The sequence below is a fragment of the Mandrillus leucophaeus genome, unplaced genomic scaffold, assembly GCF_000951045.1.
Source record: "Mandrillus leucophaeus isolate KB7577 unplaced genomic scaffold, Mleu.le_1.0 Scaffold21, whole genome shotgun sequence".
Lineage (NCBI taxonomy): Eukaryota > Metazoa > Chordata > Mammalia > Primates > Cercopithecidae > Mandrillus > Mandrillus leucophaeus.
In genome coordinates, this window is record NW_012102143.1 from 3,732,864 (window position 1) to 3,759,360 (window position 26,497).

The 26,497-nt window shown below is 51.6% G+C and overlaps 1 protein-coding gene across 1 annotated transcript in view; it reads left to right on the forward strand.

Annotated features, from left to right (window-relative positions):
• The window catches only part of SH3BP4 (SH3-domain binding protein 4), a 75,884-nt gene that overhangs the window by 42,773 nt on the left and 6,614 nt on the right, over positions 1–26,497 (forward strand). The window contains exons 3-4 of the mRNA XM_011980280.1: positions 11,460–11,709; positions 17,634–19,993. Of these exons, the coding sequence (XP_011835670.1) occupies positions 11,592–11,709; positions 17,634–19,993 (2,478 nt within the window). The 5' untranslated portion in view covers positions 11,460–11,591. The remainder of the gene's footprint in view (positions 1–11,459; positions 11,710–17,633; positions 19,994–26,497) is intronic.

Sequence of the window (26,497 nt, forward strand, 5' to 3'; positions counted from 1 at the left end):
GAATTGCCCGAACCTGGGTGGTGGAGGGTGCAGTGAGCCGAGATCGCACCACTGCACTCCAGCCTGGGTGACAGAGTGAAACTCCATCTCAGGGGCAGGGGAAAAAAAAAGAATGGAAATTCATCTTATAAAAAGCATTTTTGATTATAGAAAAACCTTAGGAAAATTAAGAAAATTTTGAAGAGGAAAAGAGCTCTCCATATGCTTGCTACCTAGAGATAATGTCAGCATTGAGTGTGAAATTTACTCTTCTTTTTCTATAAAAGCTATTTTTTTGAAAACAAAGTAGAAGAAGATTTTATTATACAATCTGTAGATTTAATTGTTTAAATATCATGTTGTATGGATTTTCCATTCTGTTAAATAGTCTAAGAAGAATTGTAATGGCTGCATGGCTGTTCATGGAGATACGGTGCCCTTAATCTCTGTGTGAGGAACTAGGTTGTTCCCATTTCCATATCACTAAACACTTTATCTACATCTTTGATTTCCTAAAGACAGGTATATTGAGGGACAGTGGGAGGGGAGGAGGGACAGGAATTCTGTCCCCTCTCATTTTCTTAATAAATATTGGTCAAGGATGGAGTTTTCATTGCTTTTTTGCTCTAGATATCTCAATTAGTAATTCATGGACATGTGAGCTCTTCAGTGGGGAAATTCATTCATTCACAAATTGTACTAATTGCTTAGAGGCCAGATTCTTGATAAATTGGTGGATAAAATTGCAGTTGCTCGCTTTCTTTGTGGCTGAAGGTCTGGCTGAGAGGCAGAGGCTAAAACAATAAACTAAGGAGTGACACCTTGCAAAGTCATCTCTCCTAAGTGACACCCTGAGGGCCCTTCCACAGTTTTCACATAGGGGGTTGACAGGTCAGGCATCCTGGGTGTGTTGGCGCTTTTTCAGCAGATCCATTGAGTGGGTTTTGCTTTCTGCTTGTGGCTTTTTGCAATGACTGTGGCATCCGCATGGCTGCTTTGGCTCAGGGCTCCACTCACGTCCTCACCGTATGAAATTCCTTGAGCCTCAGACATGGCATGTGTATGTCACTAATGAGAACTGTTAGTAGAATCAGGAACAGTATTAAACCCTAGAAGCCACCTTCCCCTCTCCAGCCTGTTCAGATCCAGCGTTTTAATCAGGGAAAGCCCCTTTCGATAAAAGGGAGGCCTCAGTTTTCTCATCTATAAGATGTGTAGGGCTGGCTAGCTCTGCAGTTTTCAGAATGGCACCTAAGATGCACTTTAAAACATTCCTTTAAGTTAATGTGTACTAGGAAAGATCTATCAAGTCTCTTTAGAGTACGACAGAAAGCTTCCTTTAAAATGACCAAGTTGTAAAAAGTGGGTTGATTGATAAAGAAGTATTAATAACATTTGATTTTTTTTAAAGAAGATGGTAAGTCAGTGACTAGTGTTTGGAGGGCACAAATCCTTCCAGTGCCGATGCTTTGCAGTCTTAAGTGGCAGGTGGGAGCCAGGAGTCTGACTTCAGCCCTCTGGCCAGCCCCAGTCAAATGAATGGGACTCTCTGCTTGCTGCTCTTAAAACGTGTTCAGAGACAGTTGCACTTTTTCTTTCTGGTCACTGGCTGGGGACCCAAGCCTGGAAGTATTTCTGGTCTGGGCTGATCACAAGGTCCTACTTCACAGCCTGTCTGCTGTCAGTCGTCTGACACGGGCAGGCCAGCCTTCCCATGTGATTCAAGGGGACTGACAGAAGCCCATTGCAACGAATGTCCACCTAAACCCCAGGCTTGATGAGCACTTGACAGGTACACACTGGTGTGTCTGTGAGCTCTTCATGATTCTCAGCGGCCGGGTGAGGGAGGGGAAGGTGAGGGATGTAGGTGAAGAACTTTGACCTAGGAGCATGCCAGGGAAGGTGTCTGCAGACTTCCAGTCCCATCCATGCCCAGAAGACATGGTGGGGACCCCCACCCCTCTCCTGTGGTGTTGGTTTCACGTGTGTATCTTTCCAGCTTAATGATAAGCAGTAGAGGGAAGGTCCGGGTCCTGCTTTCCCTTGTGTATTTACTGGTTCTGAATGCATGTGATGCTGAATTAATGTTTGAGCGCAACAGTCATCCGTGCCACAGATGGCACCAAGCACCGAGCTTCGGGGGCCCCCACAGTCTGTGGGAGACAATCCAAGCTTGGGCTAGGCACTGCGCTCAGTGCTGGAAAATTATAAAGACAGAGCAGCCAAGTCACCAGCTTTCAAGGAAACGAGTATAGTTAGGGAACTAAGAAAAAATAACAAGCATGATGAACGGTGTGACGCTCGGGATAAAAGCAGTAAATGCCTAGAGACGATGACGATGTGTCCAGGAGAGCTAGGAAAAGAGGTGGACTTCCATTCGCAAAGGCAAAGGCACTGTTTCGGGGGGTCATTCTCCAACTGGTAGGTTTTGATGTTGTAGAAATAGGGAACCCTGTTGGGTCTTCAAGAAAGTGGGTGGGAAGAAACGCACGAGGTCTGGAGATGTTTTGGAAGAAACAGTAGCTGTGTTTGGTGAGTCCGTGGGATGTACGGAGGAAGGTGTGAAGAATCTGGAAAGCTTAGACTGTCTCCCACAGACTGTGGGGGCCTCTGAAGAGTCTGTCATGGTTGCTTTGAACACAAGGAGATCTGTGCCGTGTGCTGAGAACAACCCCACAGCCTGGCATCACGTCGAGGGGAGGCAGAGAGGGAGGGGACCAGGAAGGGAAGAAGCAGGGGAGAGGGGAGGCAGGAAAGGGAGGAGGCCAGGTGAGAAACTCAGGCCTTGGAGAGGGATTCGCATGCCCTCCCCTCCCCTTCCTGGCCTGTCTGGGCGATCCCCAGCCTCAGATGTTCTTAGTCTGGCCGGTGAAAACATCTGGAGTCCTGACTCCAGCCGCGCTAGCCATCTTACTTTTTACAGTGAAAACTGAGCAAGCAAGGAGCTCCTAGTGGCAACTCGTGGCCCTTGTCTTCCATGCATCTCTGGAGTCTGAGTCACCAGCTTTGCACCCACAGTGAAGCCTTGAATGTGTGCAAGTTATAACCTGGTGTCTGGCACGGAGAAGCTTAGCGCTCCTTCCCCTCCAGGTCTTCCATTTTGTTGGTGTGTCTCCAATATGGGTTCCTTCAAAAAACAACTCTCTTCCATTTATTTCTGTCCCTAGTTTTGAGCACAGAGCCTCATTGCTAGAGCCCGGCACTCAGTAGATGTTCACTAAGGTGACCTCTGTGCGTGGTCCCAGGTAGATGTGGCACCCGGGAGATGCCCACCTTTCTCAAACTCCGACTGGAATGCGTGGTCCTGTCCTCGTTCCTCATTCGTTCACTCTGTGGCGTGGCCTTGGCTCTGAATAACCGCTGCCACCTCCTGAACTGAACTCAGTTGTTTAGGGAAATGCACCCCAGAGGGGCACTGTGAGTGAGTCTGATCTGCCGGCGTGCCGGTCGGTGGCTGCCCGTGCCTTCCAATGGGCCGTGCTGTTTTATCCATCAATAAGAGGCAGCCCGCCTGAGCCCCGGGCAGCGTGTTCCTCCTGTGCCCTGGGTGCGTTAGGCGAGATCAGGCGCGTTCAGGGTGGTATGACCATAGACAGTGCTCCGGGTGCATTAGGAAAGGTTCTGCTGATCAGGCTTCTGTAACAGGGAGGGGCATCTGCCAAGGTGGCGGGAAAGATTTGGATTTCACTGCAGCTGGGCTGGTCCTCGCCCTGAGTCGGAGCCTTGCATTCCCTGCCAAGCCACGCCCAGAAGCCTCCTGGCAGGGACACCAGTCACGTGTTGACTCCACTTGGGCTGTTGCCCAGACCAGTCGGGTCAGGAGTAGGAGGCAGATTTCCGTGATTTTGCTTTTGGAGTGAGAGAGGGAGCTGGGGTGTTAAACCCATAGTCTCCTTGTGGTCCCATCAAGTGACTCTGAAAGCCAGGTGTCCCTCTCACCCACCCCAGGCCCCCAGACTCCGAAGGCTTTTCCGCTATAGCGATGGGGTCCAAAGCGCGGGGTGCTGGGTGTTAGGCCGTCAGTAACAGGAGGACCGACCTGCTGGGGAGGAACGTCTGTGGATTTCAGGGTCCTCCGGAACGCACTCTTGCTCAGGGAGGGAGGTGAGCAGATGTGATGAGTTTCCATTGACGGAGGCTGGTGACAGAAATTACAGAGAGCAGGTGGAAACTCATGCTCTTTGTTTTCTAAGCCGGAGGAAATCTGATGAAATCAACATGATACTCCAGAAATTATCATCAAACATGGAGAATGAGTCATCCTAAACAAGGCACGCAGGGAATTGGCAGGGGAGGAGCAAGAGCAGTATTTATGCCTCGATTCCCTCCAGGCTGGCTGCTTTCCTTCTGCAGGGTTCAGGTTCGTGGCCGCAGGAGAACAGAGGAGAACATGAACAGTCCGTGCGCTCAGCCTGAGGCTCCCGTAAGACCTTCTCCACCCCAGACACGCTCTCGTTTGGTTGGTTTTTCTGGATCGGTTTGTTCTCTAATTGTTCCTTGGGGCAGATCGTTGGCAGAGGCCACAGGGAGAATATTCTGTGATCTGGAGTCTGCGCATGGCGTGACAGCAGCCGTAGCACAGGGGGAGTGTGCGAGTTCTTGAGTTTGCCGCCGGATTCTGTCAGTGATTCCTTCTGTATGCAGTGATGCTGTCTGTTCAGAGGCTGCCCTCTTGGTTCCTGGGGAGGAGCCAAGAGCAGCCTCTTTTGTCTCTAGATGAATCAGCCTTTGCACAGAAAAAGCAAAAACTTATCAGTTATGAGCTCAAATACGCCTTCCTGTCTTCCTAGACCTGACCCCGGCTGGGAAGAGAAGAGGTGAGATGGGCCCTGCTTTTCTAGGGAGTCTTGAGATCCAGTGGTGGCTGCTCTGCCCAGGGTGAGCCCTGCACCTGCAGGCTGTCCTGGAGAAGTGACCACTGGGACCCGCCGAGTAGAGGGTGGCCAAGCTTGTTGGGCGGTCTAGGTAGACCCGAGGTGCCCACCAAGGGAACCTGTTGGTGTTTTGAGGACGTGTGGCTTAGGTTTCAGGAATAGAGTAGAATTCCTAAATTCAGTCTCCTGAGTATAATCCTGTCACATCAGCCGTTTGGCTCCTTTAAAGATTATCCCAGAGATACCTACCAAGGTAACTCTGAAACAGTCATCTTTATTGAAACCGAATTCATTCATTGATTCGGGTTTGAGAGGCAACCATGCACATGACAGGAACAGAGAAAGACAAACAGATGGTCCTATGTCCTGGGAACACTCAGATTCTCATGGAAAAATTGGGCTAGGGACAAGTCTATGCATGGTGTGTCTAGTGGTGATAAAGGAGGGCAGAGAAAGAGGATGGGGTGAGGGCTGTTTCTGTTGCATTGACATTTGAGCAAAGACCTGAATGAAATGAGGGGATGAGAGCATCTTGTGTCTAGGCCAGGGCCTTCTGGGCTGAGGGCACTGCATGTGCAAAGGCCCTGTGGTGGGAGGGGCTTGGTACCTGGGGAACTTCATGGAGACCAGAAGAGTCAAGTGGCGGGAGGCAGAGAACAGCAGGAAATGGGACAGGAGCTGATGATGTTGGGCTTCTAGGGCACTGGAAGCTGCTGATGAGAGCCCAGGAGTCTTTGGAGGGTTTCAAACAGAGTCCTGAGGGTGTCTGACTGACTTTTCAAAATGTTCCAGCTGCTAATTGAGGGGTGGACTCCAGGCCGCAGGCAGGCCTGCTGATGACTGTAATTGCGTTGGGAGATGACGGTGGCGTGGAGGTGCTGGGGAGAGGTCAGCCAGAGGTTGTGTTCTGCAGGTGGAGCCACCAGGAGTGCATGGAGAGGGACGGGGCAGGGAGGACGGGGAGGGATGTTCGGCTTCTTGGCTGGTTGGATGGAGCTGCCCTACGTGGCTGAAATGGAAGAGGCCAGGGGCAGGGGTTTGGGGCAAGCTCCAGAGTTGGCTTTGGATCCAGGAAATTCAAGTTGCACCTTAGGTACTGAAGGGAGCACTTGGTGGACAGGGGGTTGTCTGAGTCTGAGGTTCAGCAACCACTTGTTAACAGAATGGGAACGCAGCCATGTCCACCTGCGCTTTGAGGGGGCTCAGGCTGCCTGGGCATTTGAGTTGGTGGCTCCTTAGCAGTTTTTCTAGCCAAGGGGAGATAGCCACACCGATGAACACACATTCTCTCTCATGGCACGTGCCTGGGAAGGTAGGTAATGCATGTTTCCTAATATTTTCTAGTTTTAAAAATGTTTTATTGTGCACATTTTCATACAAGTACCTAATTTTAGGAAAGATAGCATAATGAACCTTTGGGAGCTCATGATAAAGTCAATCACAGCGACGTGCCCTTTACAACCCTACTTTTCTACTAAAGCAAGGACCAGTTCACAGGCATGGCACTCGGGCTGGGTAAGGCGGATCTGAGGCTCTGGGCTACCTGCGCTCCGCAGGCCGTGCACTGGTGAGTCACTCTAGGACCTCGCAGGGCTGGGGAACAGTGGAACTAAGAGATGGGGAGAGAGAAGACGGGCTTCCTGGAAGCTTGGGTGAGGCCTGGCTGCTCCAAGCAGCAGTTGAAGGAACAATACAGAGGTGGACAGTGCTGGGCCGGCTGGAGACACAGCAAGTTCCAGCAAATGTGGCCGGTGATTGATTGAAGGGTTGCGATCGGCGATACGTAACCCTGGAGGTACAGGTGGACACTGAGGAGCGGGGGGCTTTGCATCCCAGGCCAGGGGAGAGCAGACTGATTTCTTTGAAAAGCAGTGAGCACTGTCCAGAGGTGTTCGAGCAGGACAGCAGCATGACTTTGAGAAAATCAAGGGCTCACCAGAGGTGGATGGCGAGGAGCTTGAGGAGCTCCAGGGGCCCAGCAGCCACTGGCAGCGAAGGCCTGGGCAACCCTGGGCGTGGGAAGAAATAGTTAGCAAGGCTGGGAGCAGAGAGCGTTTTGTCAGGCTCACGTCTTGGCTGCATTACCCTGGGCAAGTTGCTTTAGTGATCTCTCCAAGCCCGTTTTCATGGAATCTGCAAAGTGCAGCCAAGTCTGGTACCTGCCGCCTAGGGCCCTTGAGGACGCAATGGGATGGTGCCTGGTGGAGCTTGGAGCTAAGCCTGTGCTATAAGGGGAGGACACGTAACCGTCAGCATCCACATCTATTCGGTATAAGAGATGCTGTTAGGATCCATCGGGGGAAGTGGGTGATCCGGGGGAGATTGGGAGGTTATCAGCCAGGAGGTGACCAGAGAGGGCGGCCACACCAGGCTGAGCTGGGAGGAGGAGGAGAAGTGGGAGGGGAGAGGATTCTGCTGTAGGAGAGAGGACAGAGCTGACATCCCAGCGAGGAGCACACAGGGCAGCCCTGTGGTGCTGGCTGCGTTCTCCATCCCGTGCTAGCTCTCTGTAGATGCGGTGGTGTCTGGAGGAGCAGAGCTTCCCTTTTAGCCCTCGGTCTGACTCCACCTGCTCAGGAAGGTTTTGGGAGTGGGGAGCCCTCCACACTCAGTCCACACCAGGGCTGGCTGCCCTCTTTCTGTACTGTAAAAATGGCCCCGAGGGTTCAGACAGTGGGCATCTCCGTTACTCACCCCTGAATGTCTGGACGGGTGAAGCCTCCCTCTGGCCCTGGGGAAGAAGCTGTCAATCTGGGGATTTACAGAGCATTGAGGACCACAGGACACACGTCTCCCACCTGCTGCGTGGAGGGGAGGGCTGCCTGTGAGTGAGCTCAGTGGTGCCCGTGGGAACATGGTGGCATCTGGGCCCTGGGAGTGGGACTTCCCTGCTTGGCTTCTCTCAGCCTGAAAAGGGGCAAGGGTGGCAGAGTCCACAGTTGTTGACACGTCTTCCTTGAATGGCTTCCTCTATAGGGAGAGGACTGCAGATCTGTTTCTAGAACCGCAAACACTTTAGCTTTTTGTCTCATCACTGGTTCAGGGGAGTGGCCATACCCCTCCATCAATAATAAACACAAACACTGCTGCATCTCCAGAAAGCACGTGCGCAGTTCTGTGACTTCTTTCTTCTGCCCCCAGGGTGCTGGAGGCCGTATGTCAGCAGTTTTCAAAGAAAACGACATTGCTGCTTCCATTTTCCCTTGTCTACAGCCAGAGTTCTCTTTCTCAATCGGAAAGCTGCAGTGGCTTTCCGGGGTGTCCTGAGCAAGACTGACCTTCACCTCCGCATTCCGCCCGCTTACCTGGCCTGGCCTCCTGCCTTCGCTGTGGGCCCCACCACAGCCCCTCCATCCCTCTAGCCCCTCCACACTGGTGTAGCCAGGTCTTCACTGCGCCCACCTGTTAGGCCTTCCACAGGCCTCTGGGCCGCCGCCTCCTCCTCACTGAACATTCACTGGCATCTCACCTCATGTGGGAGCTCTCTGGACCTCACCATGTCACCAGTCGTGCTCTCCAGACCCCGTTCCTGTTACTGCCCTCGGCCCCACCGGGCCTGGTGATGTCCTGAGCAGCCTGCGTGGAGCCCCAGGTGCCTGACGCCCGTCTCTGCTGACAGCTTTGCAGAGCCAGGACATGCCAGGCAGCTTTTGGGAATGCCTCCCTCTTGTGCCCAGATGGACTTTTTGTTAACCCTCCATGAAATTATTCTTCCTGGTGTGACTGGGAAACCAGGCAATGCTATAGTCATGAGGGGGCGGGGTGACCATGGTGGCCGAGGCAGCCCTTTCCCTTCTGCAGGAGAGTCGAGGCCCCGGTGGGAAGGGCACACATTGGTGATTAACAGGAGCCTTCGTTCGGCCACGGTGACCCAGAGTCTCATCCGGCGCAGTCCTCAGAGTAGCTCTGGACTGGTGGGGGTGGGGGCACCCCAGTCCCTGACCGGATGGGCAGGTGGGCTCCAGTTGCCCTCACAGCTGACACCCCCTGACTTTTCCTCCTCCTCGGGTGCAGTCAGATGGAGACTCTCAGGCAGGAACTGTCACCGTCACACGTGAAAGGCCGCATGGCAAGTACTGGTTGTGGGCTTGCGATTGTCCTGAAGCTCCTCCCCTCACCCACTCATGGGTCTCTTCATTTTCTCTCCGCATCGATTCTCTTCAGTAAATGATCCCGCATTTTTGTATGGGAAGGATTTTTACTCCTCACTCAGCCTGTTGAAGTCAGGCTGCTCTGGAGGTGGCCGTCACTGAGGTCTCCGCAGTGGCCTCCAAGCAGCCCAGGGGCTTGCACATGTGGCCCTTGCATTTGGGGGCTGCCGGGCTACCTGGCTGTGGTAGGGGGGTCTCTCAAGTGGTGGCAAGACCCCTTCATCCAGCTCTGCACGCAGGTTATGCAGACAGAGCCACTCGGTCACCGCTTCTGGTAGGGGGCGAGGGTGCTGTCCCGTCAGTGTTGAGCCTCAGCATCCCAGACCCCAGCAGAGGGGTGGAGTGTGGGGTGGAAGGAGGCTGCCTCCTGGCCTGAGCTCCGTCACTTCCAGCCAGGCAGTCTGGGTCCCGGGCATCCAGGGAGTCTGTGGTCTCCCCAACGCACGGTTCTCTGGGGCCGGGAATAGGGAATGAGCATGCAGACCTGACTATCGTAACTTCATAGGGAAAGATGGAAACATCTGTGACCACCCGGTTTGGGGAGAACAGCTTCATTCCTTCCTGTGAGTAACTGGCCTGTGTGTGTGCTGGTCTCCACTCCGCCCCTCCCTACCATGCTGGGTAGGAGAGACGGCGAGGCTGGCCTCAGGTGGGTGTTTTCTAAGGGAAGGGCCCCCAACAGAGCAGCTCTGCCCCTCCCCAGAGAGGTGGCCGCCGTGCCTTCCTCTCCCACTGCCGGCTGCATTCAAGCACCACAGCCCCAGCGGCTCCAGCACGGGAGGCTCATCTCTCACAGTTCCAGGGCCCAGAAGTCCAAAGTCAAGGCGCCGGCCAACTCTGTTCCTGGGAAGGCCCTCTTCCTGGCTTCATGTGTCCTCACGTGGTAGAGGGAGAGAGAACGGAAGCTCTCTGGTGTCTCAAATAAAGGTGCTGATCTGATCATGGGGACCCCACCTTCATGACCTCTTGTAACTCTAACTACTCCCCACTGCCCCATCTCCCAGTGCCATCACGTTAGGGGACAGAGCTTCAACATAGGACTTTAGGGAAACACAGTTCAGTCCGTAACACATGCCTTCTGTCCAGACAGCGTTCAGGTGCAGAATGCAGCCTTCTGAGGCCTTGACATGGAAACGATGCCTCCCTTGAGCCACTGTCCGCCGGTCACTCAGAGCTGGAATTGCAGCTTCTGATGCAGTGGTGACGGTGGCTGAGACTCGGCAGGGTTAAATACTGAACACAAGATTGCCCCTATAGCAGCATGTGGACACACGCCTGGCTCTGCTTACTGCACAGGGGCCCTCCAAGCCGTGCTCACTGCACTTGGAGCCTGGGGGAAGAATGGGGATGGTCAGGGTTCCGTCCCGGCTGCTGCAGAAACGTTGCAAAGGGTGGTGTCAGGGTCTCCGGGTCTCTGCATGGTAAAGGCGGCACACTGGGTCAGAAGCTACATTCTCAGCTGTCTCTGGATAGAGCAATTGAGGAATAAGGGACCTCAGACCATCGTATATGTGCCTGGTTATGTAGGGGTGAGATTTGCTTGCTCAGAGCTCTACGTACTGTGGCCTGCTATGACAGTGTCTGCCAGTTTCTCTTGGAGAGCATATGAAATTCACCGCTTTGAAATCAGCTCACTGCTCTTCCTGTCCCTTCTCCTGGGCCCTGGTGAAGGGCCTGCTCAAAGCCAGTTACCTCATTCATGTCCAGAACCCGTAACATGCTTCTGTCCTGTCTGTGTGCCTGTCCAGAAAAAAAAGCAGAGGCCTTAGGGGTGATTCTTGGGGTCTCTTCCACGGAAAGATCTTTCCTGCTTAGTTACAGTGGTTCAGTAAATATGCCCTGGTTTCATCTGCATACATTGCATCTGCATACGTTGCATTGAGAATACCTTATGGCCGCTCTGTGTTGTGTTTAGAATTGTTTATTTGGGGTGCAGGGGGGATTTCAGCAGCGGATGGGTAGGGAGCATCACCCTTGGGGCCTCTGCTGGGCTGTGCCATTGATGGCCGCTTCCCAGGGCCGAGTCACCACGATGACTGCTCCTGCACTGGAATCAACCACTCTAAACAAGCGGAAGCCGATTTTTCCTTTTCCGAGCCCTGCAGCTAGCAGCGTAGACTGTACAGTCCTACTCTGTCCTCCTCTTTGACTGTAATGAATGGGCTGGCCTGGAGCACATTTCACAAACCCTCTTGTGCTCCCAAGAAGAGCAGGTGCAAATAGCCAGAAAACACTGCTGGGCTGTGTGTGCCCAGGGTGCCAATGAGACAAGCACAAAGTGGGCACAGAGGCCAAGGAGCAAGTGCTGCTCTGCTCTGTGGGGCCAGGAGGGATGAAATGGGTCTATCCTCATTGGAACAGCCTGGAAGAAAGAGGATTCCCACTTCCCATAAAATTACCATTGAACCCATGTTTCGCTTGCTCAGGGGACTTTTTTTTCCTCCTCTACTTTCAGGAAGAAGCATATTGCCAAGTGGATGCCGCCGCGCAGCATGTTTGCTTGAGGCGGAAGCTTCAGCGTCTGCTGGGATAACTGGAGGAAGAAATATGAAGCCTTAGCAGCTTCACCCGGGAAGCGAGTTTCGAGATGGCGGCTCAGCGGATCCGAGCTGCCAACTCCAGCGGCCTCCCTCGCTGCAAGTCAGAGGGGACCCTGATTGACCTGAGCGAAGGGTTTTCAGAGACGAGCTTTAATGATGTCAAAGGTGAGCTTCTGGGGAACAGGACTGTGGCTCAGGGAGAACGTTGGGATTTCCAAGTTGGAACTCAAGAACTTTTCTGCTTTAAAGATCGCCAGTTTAGCATTCAGATCATTAAAGTTTAGTTCTTTAAACTTCACCGTGTTCATAGGTTTAGCCCTGGAATCATAGCCGCTTGTCTTATTTTTTGGTTCCCCCTTATTAGTGAAACCCCTTCTTTTTTTTTTTTTTTTTTTGAGGCGGAGTCTTCACTCTGTCGCCCAGGCTGGAGTGCAGTGGCACCATCTCGGCTCACTGCAAGCTCCGCCTCCCAGGTTCGCGCCATTCTCCTGCCTCAGCCTCCCGAGTAGCTGGGACTACAGGCGCCCACCACCGCGCCCGGCTAATTTTTTGTATTTTAGTAGAGACGGGGTTTCACCGTGTTAGCCAGGATGGTCTCGATCTCCTGACCTCGTGATCCGCCCGCCTCGGCCTCCCAAAGTGCAGGGATTACAGGCGTGAGCCACCGCGCCCGGCGTGAAACCCCTTCTTAATACAGGGTATGTTTCTTTTTTCGTGATAAAATTCAGTGACAGTGTGGTAGGGAGCTTGGTGGTACAGAAACCCAGGGGAACAGAGAGTGTGGCAAATAGATGAAATAGTGAGAACCACTAGAGAAGAAAAAAAGGTGGCTTAGGGGAGGGGTCAGCAAACCTTTTCTCTAAACGGTCTGATAGGAAATATTTGAAGCTTTGCAGGCCATATACCATCTCTGTCCCTACTATTCATTGCTGCTTCGTTGCATGAAAGCAGCCACAGAAGTAAGTCATTAAATAGCCACAGTCGTGTTCCAAGACAACTTTTTTGTTTGCAGACAACCCTGTGTGGCCCCAGGGCCGTGCTTTACCAACCCCTGTTCTAGAAGGTGGTCCTAAGGTTTAATAACCCTGGGTCTCCGGGTTTCTCCAGTGGCCTCATAAAATTGAGTTCATGAGAAGACCTATCTTTTGGACACCAAGGTTGATACCTGTAGGGCATTTTCTTCCTGGACATCTGCCCCAGCCTAGGCCACATTCAGTCTCTCTCAACGTGCTCCCTCGGGGCTTGGCAGCTGCAGTGACGGCACCATCATCATCAATATCATCATCCCTTGGCTTTCTCTTAGCTGTTGAAATTGTCTTGCCTGGAGCACAGCTGAAAAGTAGGAACTTGACTTTGACCTTTGTATCCTCAGCCCCGGCCTAAAGTCAGTGCTAAGTAAATGTTTCTTGAACTAAACTGCTCTCCCCCAGATAAAGTTGTAATCCTCTATCCTGATGTACTGGAAATTATACGCACTGTGTTTATGTCTGTCTAATTGAGTAGCTTCTCCTTCCCCTTTATCCCAAACATCTTCTCCCTGCCTCTGATTGATGCTGGCATCCCTGAGCATTGCTGTAAATGTTCTTTAAAATAAAAGGCTAGCCAGTATGAGATGTTATTAATAAGAGAGCAACAGTGATTGGGTGTTGCCATAAATAACTGAAGCATTTATTTTTCAGATTCTGTTAATGGACATTGGTTTTTTTTACTTTATGGTCCAACTCATCAGAGTCAAAGCTAGGACTAGGGAGCATAGATTGTGTGATTTGGGCAGAGTGTTACAGTGAGGAGGGCAGAGTCTTAAAGTGAGGTGAACTTTTTAAAATAATGACAGTGGGCTGGGCACGGTGGCTCACACCTGTAATCCCAGCACTTTAGGAGGCCGAGGCAGGCGGATCACAAGGTCAGGAGTTCAAGACCAGCCTTGCCAACATGGTGAAACCCCGTCTCTACTAAAAATACCAAAAATTAGCCAGGCATGGTGGAACGTACCTGTAATCCCAGCTACTCAGGAGGCTGAGACAGGAGAATCACTTGAACCCAGGAGGCGGTGGTTGCCGTGAGCTGAGATCACGCCACTGCACTCTGAGACTCTGTCTCAAAAATAAATAAATTAATAATAATAATAATGACAGTGCTCTGGAGGAAATATTGGCTGTTATCCCTAAAAGACTCCCGAATTTAGAGGAGGAAGACAAACAAGACAGCCTCGAACGTGAGGAGAAGGGTGTTTTGAGAGTCTGAGGTTGACAGAACTGTGGGATCTCCGGTCTCGCCCAGAGATCCTGGGGAGTCTACCTCCAAGGTACCACGTGTGACCCAGGCAGTGCGCCAGCCAGAGGCTTCACGCACATCCCGGTGATAGACAGGCTCCAAGGTGGGAATTTATTTCAGCCAAAATATCTGCCGTGGAACCTTCTGCTCTGATGAATGTTTTGCCTGCGGAAGAACGTAGGCAGAGGGATAGGAAATGTATTATTCAGTACATTGAACTTCCTAAAACCCAGGGAGATTTTTTGTATTAGAATCAAGGTGGCTGTGAATCTGGGTAACACTCCTCAGAATTCATTAAGATGTAATTCGATAGGGATTCTCTGGCATTTGATGGGATGGAAGCCCTTCCCCAGGGTCCCCAGCTGCTTGGTGGCAGTTGACTGATGGAGGGCCTCGTCTAGAAGGGGTTATCACACAGCAGTCCACCTTCCTGGGATTCTGGAAAGGAAGAGTGGGGTGGTTTCCCTTGGGTAAGCCTGATCCCTTGAGTGAAACCTGTGACGACTTCTCTTCCAAGGAGAGTGCTGGGAATTTTAAGTGAAACCGTTCTTAATTCTTTAGTTGGATGAAATTGAGTGATAATTCTCATTGATACATTCTAGGCTATGCACAAAGCATGCTTGATTGCTTTGGTTTCTTAGTTTTGAAACGACTATAAGGCAATTATTCTGGGGGAGCATAATAAGGACATAACCTTTGAGGGATTCTGGCAAGATTTTGATGGCCGGCAAGCTTTATTTAATTTCCATTTAGTTTTCATCTTTATGTGACATTTCCAGTAGATGTGTCAAGGAGACAAAATGGTTGATATTCCTGGAGATCATGACTAGCAAGCAGAAATAGGGGAGAAGAGCTTCTGTATCCTCTGGCCTCAGGCTGACCCACGTCACTTCTTCCCACTTCTCCATCAGAGCCATTTTCTTTCACAGGTTTTTGTTCACTTCCATCTCATATTAAATAATTTGTCAGTTTTATGATTTTTTTAGAGCACAAGAGCATAGCCGGGGGGAATTCAGACATTGCTTTGACCAGCACCAGGATCCAATAACACAGACTATGGCTTCTCTGTGTCATTTATGCACGCACGATGATCATTCATTCCACAAATACTCATTGAGCCCCTGCTCTGTGCCAGGCCTTGTACGAGGCCCAGGGATACAACAGCAAACAAAACAGGCTCTAATAGTGCTGATATCCTAATGGGGAGATGGAGGTTCCCCTCCTGAAAAAAAAATATATATATTCATATATTTTATTTTTCATATATATATTTTATTTTTTGTGTATATATATATATATGTAAGGTATGTAGAGAAGGAAAAATTCTGAGTTCTTGGCTTGGGCCCCTTTAACAAAAGACATTAATAAGAGAAAAGCATGCAAACTGACTTAATATATGTTTTATGTATATTGCAGACATTTCTTCATAAGGAAATGAAGACTTAAAGAAGTAGTTAAACCTGAGGGGTTCGATGAGGTGTGGAGAGTCCTGGAAAAAATGTGATGGGATTTAAAAAAAGCATGAGCAAGTGTCATGAGCCAGAGGACAGCAAGACCTGGGCATTGCAGATTCCCTGTGTCCTTGGAGATAGGATGCTCTGTCCCCCACATACAGTGAGGGCCCCTCCCACTTGAGAGTCTATGACCTGCTTCAGGGGGTGGGCAGGGAGTTCTTCCTGCACCTGCTGTTTCTCAAATTCCTCCAGCTTAAAATATGCATGGTACTATATTTTGAGGTAGCATGTTCTGAACCCCATCAGGTACATGATGTAGTGGTTAGTGATAAGAACTATGGAAGAAGATAACGTTGGGACCAGGAGATGTCTGTTTCACGTAACATCCTGTGCCTCTTCAAGTTGGGACAAGCAATATTATGACAAGTGCCTTATCTACGTCTTTGCATTTTATCCTCTCCAAAGCTCATTGAGGAAATATACTTTTTCTCCACCATGAGTAGAGTCTTAGGCTCTGGAGATCACACCGTTGCTAAGGGCTCCATTCAAGTCTTGGTTCAGTGATCCCAGAGCCGGGTTCTCTGAGACACCCAGATAGACCCCCTGCTGTAATTTCACAGGAGGAGGTAGGTGGGGCTTCAAGGCCCAGGGATGCTCCCAGCCAAGCGCATCTCTGGGACCCAGTTCATGTAAATGAATAGAAACTGTCTACCTGATTTCCTAACACTTTCCCAAGGAAGTGTGATTATTTCCTTTCAAAGGAAAAGGAAACTGGCAGGTGATTTTTTCTGGGGCGCGGCGGGGGCAATTTGATAGAATACGATGACTGTGGACTTAAATCACATTAGAAAAGATGTAGGTTTAGTTCACCTAAAAATGGATTCCTTGCTTTGGTCATTTGCTTTGGCAACTTAAAAAAAAAAAAAAAGAAAAGAAAAAGAAAAAGAAACATTTCCTTTCTTTCTTTCAGTTGTTTATTACAGGAAGCCAGAATGTCAGCAGACTCCCAAAGTGAGGCAGTGTAGGAGGTGGGGGAGGGGAGTCCTGGGGAGAAGTATATATGCTTATTTTCTTCAGAAAGAATGTTCTTCATCTTCTGAATATATCTTCTCATGTATGGGAAGGAGAGAAAACACTTGGCTATTTAATCATATCCATTATTTTTCAAAACACACCACTTGTTTAACTGACTTATTTTTGCTGTTTCAATTGCTGTCTACATTGGTAACATACAGAGTTTAATGGCAGGAACCATAAATTAACTTGATTCACTTTTTAAAGGGTTGGAGTTTTTCAGACTGCTTCAACACTTGTTCAATGACAGTATGAGCTATGACTAGGCATAATCTCTCATTTTCAAGGTATATGGACAGTCTATTTTCATGTTGTGATTTTGAATGATAATTTAAAAGAGGTTGGGCCGGGCGCGGTGGCTCATGCCTGTAATCCCAGCATTTTGGGAGGCTGAGGCGGGAGGATCATTTGAGGTCAGGAGTTCGAGACCAGCCTGGTCAACATGGTGAAACCCCATTTCTACTAAAAATACAAAAATTAGCCAGACGTGGTGGCACACACCTGTAATCTTGGCTACTTTGGAGGCTGAGGCAGGAGAATCACTTGAACCTAAGCGGCTGAGGTTGCAGTAAGCTGAGATCATGCCACTACACCCCAGCCTGGGTGGCGGAGCGAGACGCTGTCTCATAAATAAATAAATACATAAAATAAGAATAAAAGAGGTTGGAAGGAACTGACTTCAGAATTCATACTTTATCTGAGGAAACAGTTGGATGAGGAACAGGTTGAGCTTGGAAATTTAAGAAGCAGATTGAGGGAATCTTTCCATCCAGAGGCAGGGCTTGGAATTGGCTCAGACATGTCATTGTGGGAATTTTGGGAGACTGTTCAAAATTTCCAGTCCCTGGTCACATGCAGTGGTCACGTAACTCATCATGTCACCATGTTTTCTAAGTAAATCACATTCAGTTTCTCTTTGTATCTAGTAGCAGTTCTTTTAAGAAGTTAAAGTTGCCCAAAATGAGATGTTTAGGGCGTCGGGCATGTTAAATATTCCATTGCACTGATTTGCTTTTCTGTGAGTGATGGAGAGGACCCTCTGTGGTCTTTCTGCCGGGTATAGGCTGTCGATTTCGAAAGTAACCAAGTAGCAACGGTGCTCTCAGTAACCAATTCATTGGCCAGGTAAATGACGTACCGAATTTCATTTTGGTTTGTTTCTGTTGGTGACTTGCCTGGGTTATTGTCCACCTGTCTGGTTTACCACCTTCCTCCCTCCTTTGGGAAGCACTCTGGATGCACCACCGGCCTTGCCCTCACTGTCTGTTTTCTTTGTGTTTTGCACAGTGCCTTCTCCCAGTGCCTTGCTAGTAGACAACCCCACACCTTTTGGAAATGCGAAGGAAGTGATTGCGATCAAGGACTATTGCCCCACCAACTTCACCACACTGAAGTTCTCCAAGGGCGACCATCTCTACGTCTTGGACACATCTGGCGGTGAGTGGTGGTACGCACACAACACCACCGAAATGGGCTACATCCCCTCCTCCTACGTGCAGCCCTTGAACTACCGGAACTCAACACTGAGTGACAGCGGTATGATTGACAATCTTCCAGACAGCCCAGACGAGGTAGCCAAGGAGCTGGATCTGCTCGGGGGATGGACGGATGACAAAAAAGTACCAGGCAAAACGTACAGTAATAACCCTTTCTGGAACGGGGTCCAGACCAACCCATTTCTGAATGGGAATGTTCCCGTCACGCCCAGCCTGGATGAGCTGAATCCGAAAAGTACTGTGGATTTGCTCCTTTTTGACACAGGCACATCCTCCTTCACTGAATCCAGCTCAGCCACCACGAATAGCACTGGCAACATCTTCGACGAGCTTCCAGTCACAAACGGGCTCCACGCAGAGCCGCCGGTCAGGCGGGACAACCCCTTCTTCAGGAGCAAGCGCTCCTACAGTCTCTCGGAACTCTCCGTCCTCCAAGCCAAGTCCGACGCTCCCACATCGTCGAGTTTCTTCACCGGCTTGAAATCACCTGCCCCCGAGCAATTTCAGAGCCGGGAGGATTTCCGAACTGCCTGGCTAAACCACCGGAAGCTGGCCCGGTCTTGCCATGACCTGGACTTGCTTGGCCAAAGCCCTGGTTGGGGCCAGACCCAAGCCGTGGAGACAAACATCGTGTGCAAGCTGGATAGCTCCGGGGGTGCTGTGCAGCTTCCCGACACCAGCATCAGTATCCACGTGCCCGAGGGCCACGTCGCCCCTGGGGAGACCCAGCAGATCTCCATGAAAGCCCTGCTGGACCCCCCGCTGGAGCTCAACAGTGACAGGTCCTGCAGCATCAGCCCCGTGCTGGAGGTCAAGCTGAGCAACCTGGAAGTGAAAACCTCTATCATCTTGGAGATGAAAGTGTCAGCAGAGATAAAAAATGACCTTTTTAGCAAAAGCACAGTGGGCCTCCAGTGCCTGAGGAGCGACTCAAAGGAAGGGCCGTATGTCTCCGTCCCGCTTAACTGCAGCTGTGGGGACACGGTCCAGGCACAGCTGCACAACCTGGAGCCCTGTATGTACGTGGCTATCGTTGCCCACGGCCCAAGCATCCTCTACCCTTCCACCGTGTGGGATTTCATCCATAAAAAAGTCACGGTGGGTCTCTACGGCCCCAAACACATCCACCCATCCTTCAAGACGGTAGTGACCATTTTTGGGCATGACTGTGCCCCAAAGACACTCCTGGTCAGCGAGGTCACACGCCAGGCACCCAACCCTGCCCCGGTGGCCCTGCAGCTATGGGGCAAGCACCAGTTCGTGTTATCCAGGCCCCAGGATCTCAAGGTCTGTATGTTTTCCAATATGACGAATTACGAGGTCAAAGCCAGCGAGCAGGCCAAAGTGGTGCGAGGATTCCAGCTGAAGCTGGGCAAGGTGAGCCGCCTGATCTTCCCCATCACCTCCCAGAACCCCAACGAGCTCTCTGACTTCACGCTGCGGGTTCAGGTGAAGGACGACCAGGAGGCCATCCTCACCCAGTTTTGCGTCCAGACTCCTCAGCCACCCCCTAAAAGTGCCATCAAGCCTTCCGGGCAAAGGAGGTTTCTCAAGAAGAACGAAGTCGGGAAAATCATCCTGTCCCCGTTTGCCACCACTACAAAGTACCCGACTTTCCAGGACCGCCCGGTGTCCAGCCTCAAGTTTGGTAAGTTGCTCAAGACGGTGGTGCGGCAGAACAAGAACCACTACCTGCTGGAGTACAAGAAGGGCGACGGGATCGCCCTGCTCAGCGAGGAGCGGGTCAGGCTCCGGGGCCAGCTGTGGACCAAGGAGTGGTACATCGGCTACTACCAGGGCAGGGTGGGCCTCGTGCACGCCAAGAACGTGCTGGTGGTCGGCAGGGCCCGGCCCAGCCTGTGCTCGGGCCCCGAGCTGAGCACCTCGGTGCTGCTGGAGCAGATCCTGCGGCCCTGCAAGTTCCTCACCTACATCTATGCCTCCGTGAGGACCCTGCTCATGGAGAACATCAGCAGCTGGCGCTCCTTCGCCGACGCCCTGGGCTACGTGAACCTGCCGCTCACCTTTTTCTGCCGGGCAGAGCTGGATAGTGAGCCCGAACGGGTGGCGTCCGTCCTGGAAAAGCTGAAGGAGGACTGTAACAACACGGAGAGCAAAGACCGGAAGTCCTTCCAGAAGGAGCTTGTGATGGTGAGTGCTCAGCAGGTGCCTGGGAGGTTAGGGGTGCGGCTCAGCAAAGCCCTTCCGCCTTCCCGGTGCACATGGGCGTGGGCTGTGGTGTCGTAAGTCACCACAACAGTGTCTGTGGCTGATGTCCCGCTGCCTGGGATAGGTGCGGCTGGCTCAGCATAGCCTTTCGCCTTCCCAATATGCCTGGGCGTGGGCTGCGGTGTCGTAAGTCACCAGGACAGTGTCTGTGGCTGATGTCCCGCTGCCTGAGATAGGTGCGGCTCAGCATAGCCTTTTACCTTCCCAATATGCCTGGGCGTCGGTCGTGGTGTAAGTCACCACAACAGTGTCTGTGGCTGATGTCCCGCTGCCTGGGATATACATGTGGGGCTTGAAGTGTGCATCTGGCAATACGGGTGTACCAGGGATCCTGGGAGGCCCCAGACCACCCGAGAACCCTGCAAAGAGAGCATTCCAGTCACTTTTCCCACGGAGTCTGTGAGCTCCTCGAGGGTCCCCGAGTGGACCCGCTGGGGGTGGGGGCAGAAGGAGGCCTGTGCTCTCGCCACTTCAGTTTAGATCTCTTGGGAGCAGATCTGTGGTTCGTTAGATTCCCAACAGGGTCTGTGACTCCAGAGTCTCAAGAAGCACTGCCCCAAAGCCTGAGTTCATTGTAATGTGAGTTTTTCTTGCCTTTGCTTCCTTGAAGCTTCCAACATCTCTGTGTTGTTTCCACTTCCCCCTCTGTGTTGGTTTGAGTTGTGGGGCGAGGACAGCATTTGTTTTGCCGGCACAACTGTGAGCTGGAATCCAAAGAAATAAAAGGGGGAAGTAAGCATCAGACTGTGGGTTACGCCCCAGCCCACAAGCCAACTGGGGAGCATTTGCTCAATGCTTTGTCAGCGCCGCTCCCCGCAGGCAGCCCTGCCGTCAGCAGAGCCGGGTCCTGGCGGTTACCTGGGCTAGGCTTAGCGACACCTGTGTTCTGGCATCAGGGGCGTTTGTGGTGGAGAGTCCCTGTGGACTTCCCCCTGTGATAGAACAGAGTCCACCCCCATCCTCCGGAGAGGGGCGCATCACTGGTGTTCATTCCTGTGGGAAAACCCTATGACCTTGCCATGTGCCGCCTTTCCTCGTTCCTCTGAACCCGCAGCCTTTCTTGCGTCCTGGCTTCTGAGAGGTGTGGTTCTTGGTGCCCTGGACTTTCTGCCACCTCCCCGGCTCCCCTGGATTGAGCCCTGTGTGTCTGGGAGAGCCCAGAGTGTCCTGTAGACACAGGTGTGCAGGCAAGGGGCGCACATGGCACATACCTGGCTCAGCTGCCCGTGTTGAGCCAGGAGACAGAAGGGACGCAGCCCAGCAGGAGTGGGGCAGGAGTGGGGCGAGAGACCCTCTCTGGGTGTCGTGCAGTTGTGTGCAGTACCAGAAGCATGGAGCCACGAGATTGGCTAGGGGAGGGAGATAGAACTGGAAGCGGCTGTCAGAGGGGCCACCTTGGCAACCAGGAAGGCACTGCACTTGGGTGGGGAGGAGGCGAACAAACGCAGCAGGGGAGCCTCTGGGGCCCACATGGGGTCACCTGCAGGGAGGGGATGGCCTGTATCCCTCCTATCAGCCATCACCCATCACCCGTGTGTGATTCAGAGCACACCTCCCGGCTCTCCAGTAAAATAACTTTCCAGAACCTGGTGCCTGGCTGTGGCCTGGTCTCCTCACGGGTGCACCCAGCACAGTGGCACACAAAGCGCTTCCATCCTGTGAGAGGCTTTGTGCGGGCGGCCCCGAGACCACAGCCATGGCCGTGCATTCCGTCGTGGAACCTGACAGCGTTGGTGAGCCCAGGACACTCACCTCGACGTTGCACCAGAGGTGGAAAAATGACACAACCGGGAGTACTACACCAGCTGTGGAAAGTAACCTCCAAGGAGGTGGCTTTTACACTCATTTCCTGCTTTGTTGTCTTTTTCCAAAAGACGTAAATGATCAAACTCTTTCAATCGAATTGCTTGGCGTCTCTGGGAGGGGATTTATCGGTGGGCCTCCCCGTCCGCTCCAGGGACGGGTGTGTCCTCCATGCCCGAGTCCTTCCTCTACCCAGAGAGGAGGAAGTGAAACTTGCCCTTGGCCAGGTCGGCTCCCTGAGGCAAGGTTAGATTTTGTGGTGATAAAGTAAAACTGGTTTTGCAGTGTCTCCACCCCCCCCCCCCCCCCCCCCCCCACACCTGTATCAGTCATCATTTTGACCAAACTTCTAGAAACCGCAGATGGATTTCTCCCAGGGCGTTTATTAGGAGACCCTGAAAACTGGCTGTTCTATTCTGCTTGTCATCACAGGGCTGTCACGATTTCTGCGGCCTCTGCCACTGCTTTACCTGCCCCTCCCAGAGAGTCACAGCCCGGCCACCCCCTGCCTCTTATTTTTATCATGGCTTTCTGTGTCCTTGTTCTGATGCCTTGGGTTGGAAACCGTGTTTAAATGATGGGGAAAGTGTGAGAGTTTGAGACGGTCAGTATGCAGGGAGATGGGAAGGAAAAAGGAATCAAATGAGACCTGGGTTGTTCCTCTCTCCACTGCCATTAGAACGGGGTCAGCTCCTGCGCCTGCCCCACAAAGTCCTGTAAGATCTTGCCCTACCCATCCCACCCCTGGAGGCCACCGTGCTCCGTGCATCCCTGCCCTGAACACACCCAGCTCGCCCGGCTTCCAGCCCCTGCAGATGCTATGCTGTTCCTCTTCCTGAAGCTCCCTTTCCCAGACCTCCTCATCTCCCTCAGCTGCCGGCTCAAATACCATCTCTCCAGGACGTCCTTCCCTGCAGCCCCGTGCACCCCATCATCCTCTGTCTCTGTGGTGTTTCTTGAATCAGAAGCAATTTGTTTTGGCCAGGCATGGAGGTTCACACCTATAATACCACACTTTGGGAGGCTGAGGCAGGAGAATCGCTTGAGCCCAGGAATTCAAGACCAGCCTGAGGAACATAGTGAGGCTTCATCTCTCCATTTTTTTTTTTTTTTAAATCAACTGGATGTAGTGGTGCACACCTATAGTCCCAGCTACTCAGGAGGCTGAGGTGGGAGGATCGCTTGAGCCCAGGAGTTCAAGGCTGCAGTGAGCTGTAATCGCAGCACTAGACAACAGAGTGAAACCCTGTCTTGAAAATAAAGGAAGAAAAGAAAAGAAACAAGTTTATGTTCTTGTGCACTTGTTTCTCATTATTACTCTAACTGAACATAGGTCGCATGAGAGGGAGGGCCCCGGCACGTAAGAATCACTGAGGCACTCGATGGATAAGTGATGAATGAATGGATGAGTGATGAATGAATGATGCATGAATGAATGAGTGATGAATGAATGAATGAGTGATGAATGAATGAATGCACGCCTTGGGCTGGGCTAAGAATTCAAGCTGGAGGCATTCTCACGTGGCCGTACCATGCGTCTGTTCTGTGGTTCCATTTCCTCTTTCCATTATTTTTGCGCCTGTTTTTGATAGAGCCCGTGCGTGAGGCATCCCAGTGCCTCTGCCTGCCCCTTCCCAGCAACATAATGTGGCTGCGCTCAGAGTACCCCTCTGTCCTGGCCACCTCTCTCCCACTGGAGCCTCTGTCTGTGATGGTGTCAGCTGAAGAATGACAAGGTTTGTGCATTTGGAAAGGAGAGCCTCATTCCTCATAAAGGGTTGCAGCCTGCAGGTGGCTATTCTGACAGGTTGGGAAGAAGAGCCTCCTGCCAGAAGCCAAAAACAGACACTTCAAGGGAGGAGCAAAGGCAACAAGAATTTATGGATATTGGTGGCCAAATATACGTATTCAATAAGCTGTAGGGGGAGTCATAAATATTTATGAAAGGAGAAGCGTGCACATTCACATTTAAGCCTTATGCTCTTTCGTGGTCCCATGTTCAAAAAAATGGTGGCAATGGCATGATTCGAGGGTAGGGTTTTCTTTCAGCCCCCTGAGACATCAGAGGGGAAGCAGGGGACATGAAACCCTCACAGTGCATCCTCTGTAGACTGGCCAGAAACACTGTGTGGTTGGTGGATTCCTGTCAGGCAAAGAGGAGAAGCAGCATCTGGCAGTGGTGGAGGCCTTTGAAAGGGAACCCAGCTTTTTGAGAATCAGAAAACTTTGCATTCAGCAGTGCCCTTTTGGTGCAAGAGACTATTCCCAATTCTCGGCATACTGTCAGCACTCGGCACGTGGTCTCTGTTATGGTGGGGAAGGAAGGGGAGTTGGCTGGAGATGGCCATGGGCAGTGGCCATCAGCCATGGGGGCAGAAGCAGCCCACGGTGGTCTCAGGCCCAGGGAGAACTTCCTAAGGGGCCAGAGTGAGCTGTCACAACTGGTCCTGGATCCACCGTAAGAACGAAGCCATAGGGTGTGGTGACCTGGAGCCATCGGTGATGGCTGTAGCAGGGACTTTTTGCTCAAGTTGTGGGAGGTAGGGAAATAGGCGTGTCGGGCTCTGCGGAGAAGTTTCTAAGAGAAAGAAAGAGGAGTTGCTGTGGGATGCAAAGCAAGGGAGGGTGGTTGTTTTAGGAGTGGAGTGGGGGCTCGAATAAACCCAAAGAGACCTGAAAACTAACAGAAATAAGGAAGCTAGCAAGTGCGTGGGGCGCATTGGGGTGGGAAAGAATGGTGTGGAGGGACTCTCTGTGAATTGGGAGAAGACGCACTTTAACCTCCAGAAGAGGAAGAGTTGATGGACAGTGTGCATCGGATGGGGTCCTGGGGGGTTCCTCCCAGGCAGCCCCAGAGCCAGGGCCTGTGGCTGTTAACGTGGGAAAGGGAAGGAGGCTGGGCCCATTGTCCAGGTGCTGTGTGCAGAAGGCTTCCTTTCCAGTTTTGGGACATGTTGGGAAGGAAGCAGGATAGAATAAACATGCAGCAAAAAAGCCTGAATTGTATTTCTTTGTACTTTATAAGAATATTCCCCCCCGCCGCCCCTTTTTTGAGACAAAGTCTTGCTCTGTCCCCTAGATGCGAGTGCAGTGGTGTGATCACAGCTCACTGCAGCCTCAAACTCCTGGGCTCCAGCCGTCCTCCCACCTCCGCCTCCCAAGTAGCTGGGACCACAGGCACGTGCCACCACACCCAGCTAATTTTTTTTTTTTTTGTCTGTAGTAGAGACAAGGTTTCACTGTGTTGCCCAGGCTGATGTGGAACTCATTGAACTCAAGCAATCCTCCCCCCTCAGCCTCCCAAAATGCTGGTATTATAGGGGTGAGCCACCACCCTGCCTGGCCAAGAATGTCTCTTGAAACAAGTTGCCGAACTCTAGCCCCCAGGTCTGCTCTTCCTGTCAATGGCATTTTGTTGGAACTCAGCCACGCCCATTCCCATATGCTTTGTCTGTGGCTTTCAGGCTTCGTGTGTCCCACAAAGCCAAAATTACTATCTGTCCCTTTATAAAGTTCAGTAACCCTGACTGAACTCACAGTGTACTCACTTTAACAAAATTCCAACTGAAATCAGGATAGTGCATCAGTCCACTGAGTGCTTCCTGGTGTACCTGTGTGCCCATACAAAGAGGAAGCTGCAGGGATCAGGCTCACAGAGCTACAGCCTCCTGCTGTGAGATTTTTCTATTGCTAACAATTGGTGGGCACCCAAAATTTGCCCTTTGAAAATATGCATCAATTATGCCTTGTCGATGGTACGGGTGGTTTGTAACAAACTAAACCAGGGCTGGACTCAGTAAAAGTTGTGTAAGTGGAGCCAAAGTGAGTGAGGAAAAGATGCCTTCATTCTTGGCGTTGGAAGTGCCGACCTCTCCATTCATCCAGGATCCGTGGAAAATGGGACCCTGGCTGCCCCTGGATGGAGTCCAGGCGCCCTCCTTCCCAGGGGCCAGAGAACACCTGTGTTTCCCAGGACGTTGGGGACCTGTGCTCAGTTCCCCTGGGGAGAGAGCAGTTCTGATCACTCGTGCCAGGAATGACTCGAGTCAGAAGCAGGTGACTTTGACGTGTTCTGTTACCTAGAAAATGAGGCTGCTTTGGAGCCAGGCAGCTGTGCACACAGCCAGATGGGCTTGATGTGTGCTGAGTAGCCACGAAAGACCTGAGTGGGGACATTGAGTGACTTCGTATCAAACCCTGTGGTGGTCCAGCGCACCTTCCCAGGACCGCAGACGAGGCTCCCACCACAGCAAGAAAATTAGGATCTGACAGCCTACCAACTTAGTACACACCTTCCCGACACGTGAATACACACCTGTATGCTTTTATCTGCTGAAACAAATCTAGCAACATTTCATTGTTTAAAACAATTTCTTTTGAATATATCCAAATTCAAATTGAAACAGACCTTCTTCTGAAATATATAAAGAGTTGATATGAAGCATAATCCAGGCCAGTATTACATTTGGTTCAATTCCCAATGCCCTGTGGGGCTCACGGCATCCGGAAGGACGCTGGCCGAGTGCCAAGAAGTTTGCGTTTGCCCCCACGCCTGTCACTTCCAGCTGTGGGACCCAGGACAAGCCTGGCGTCTGCGGGCTTCTTTTTTTTTTTTTTTTTTTT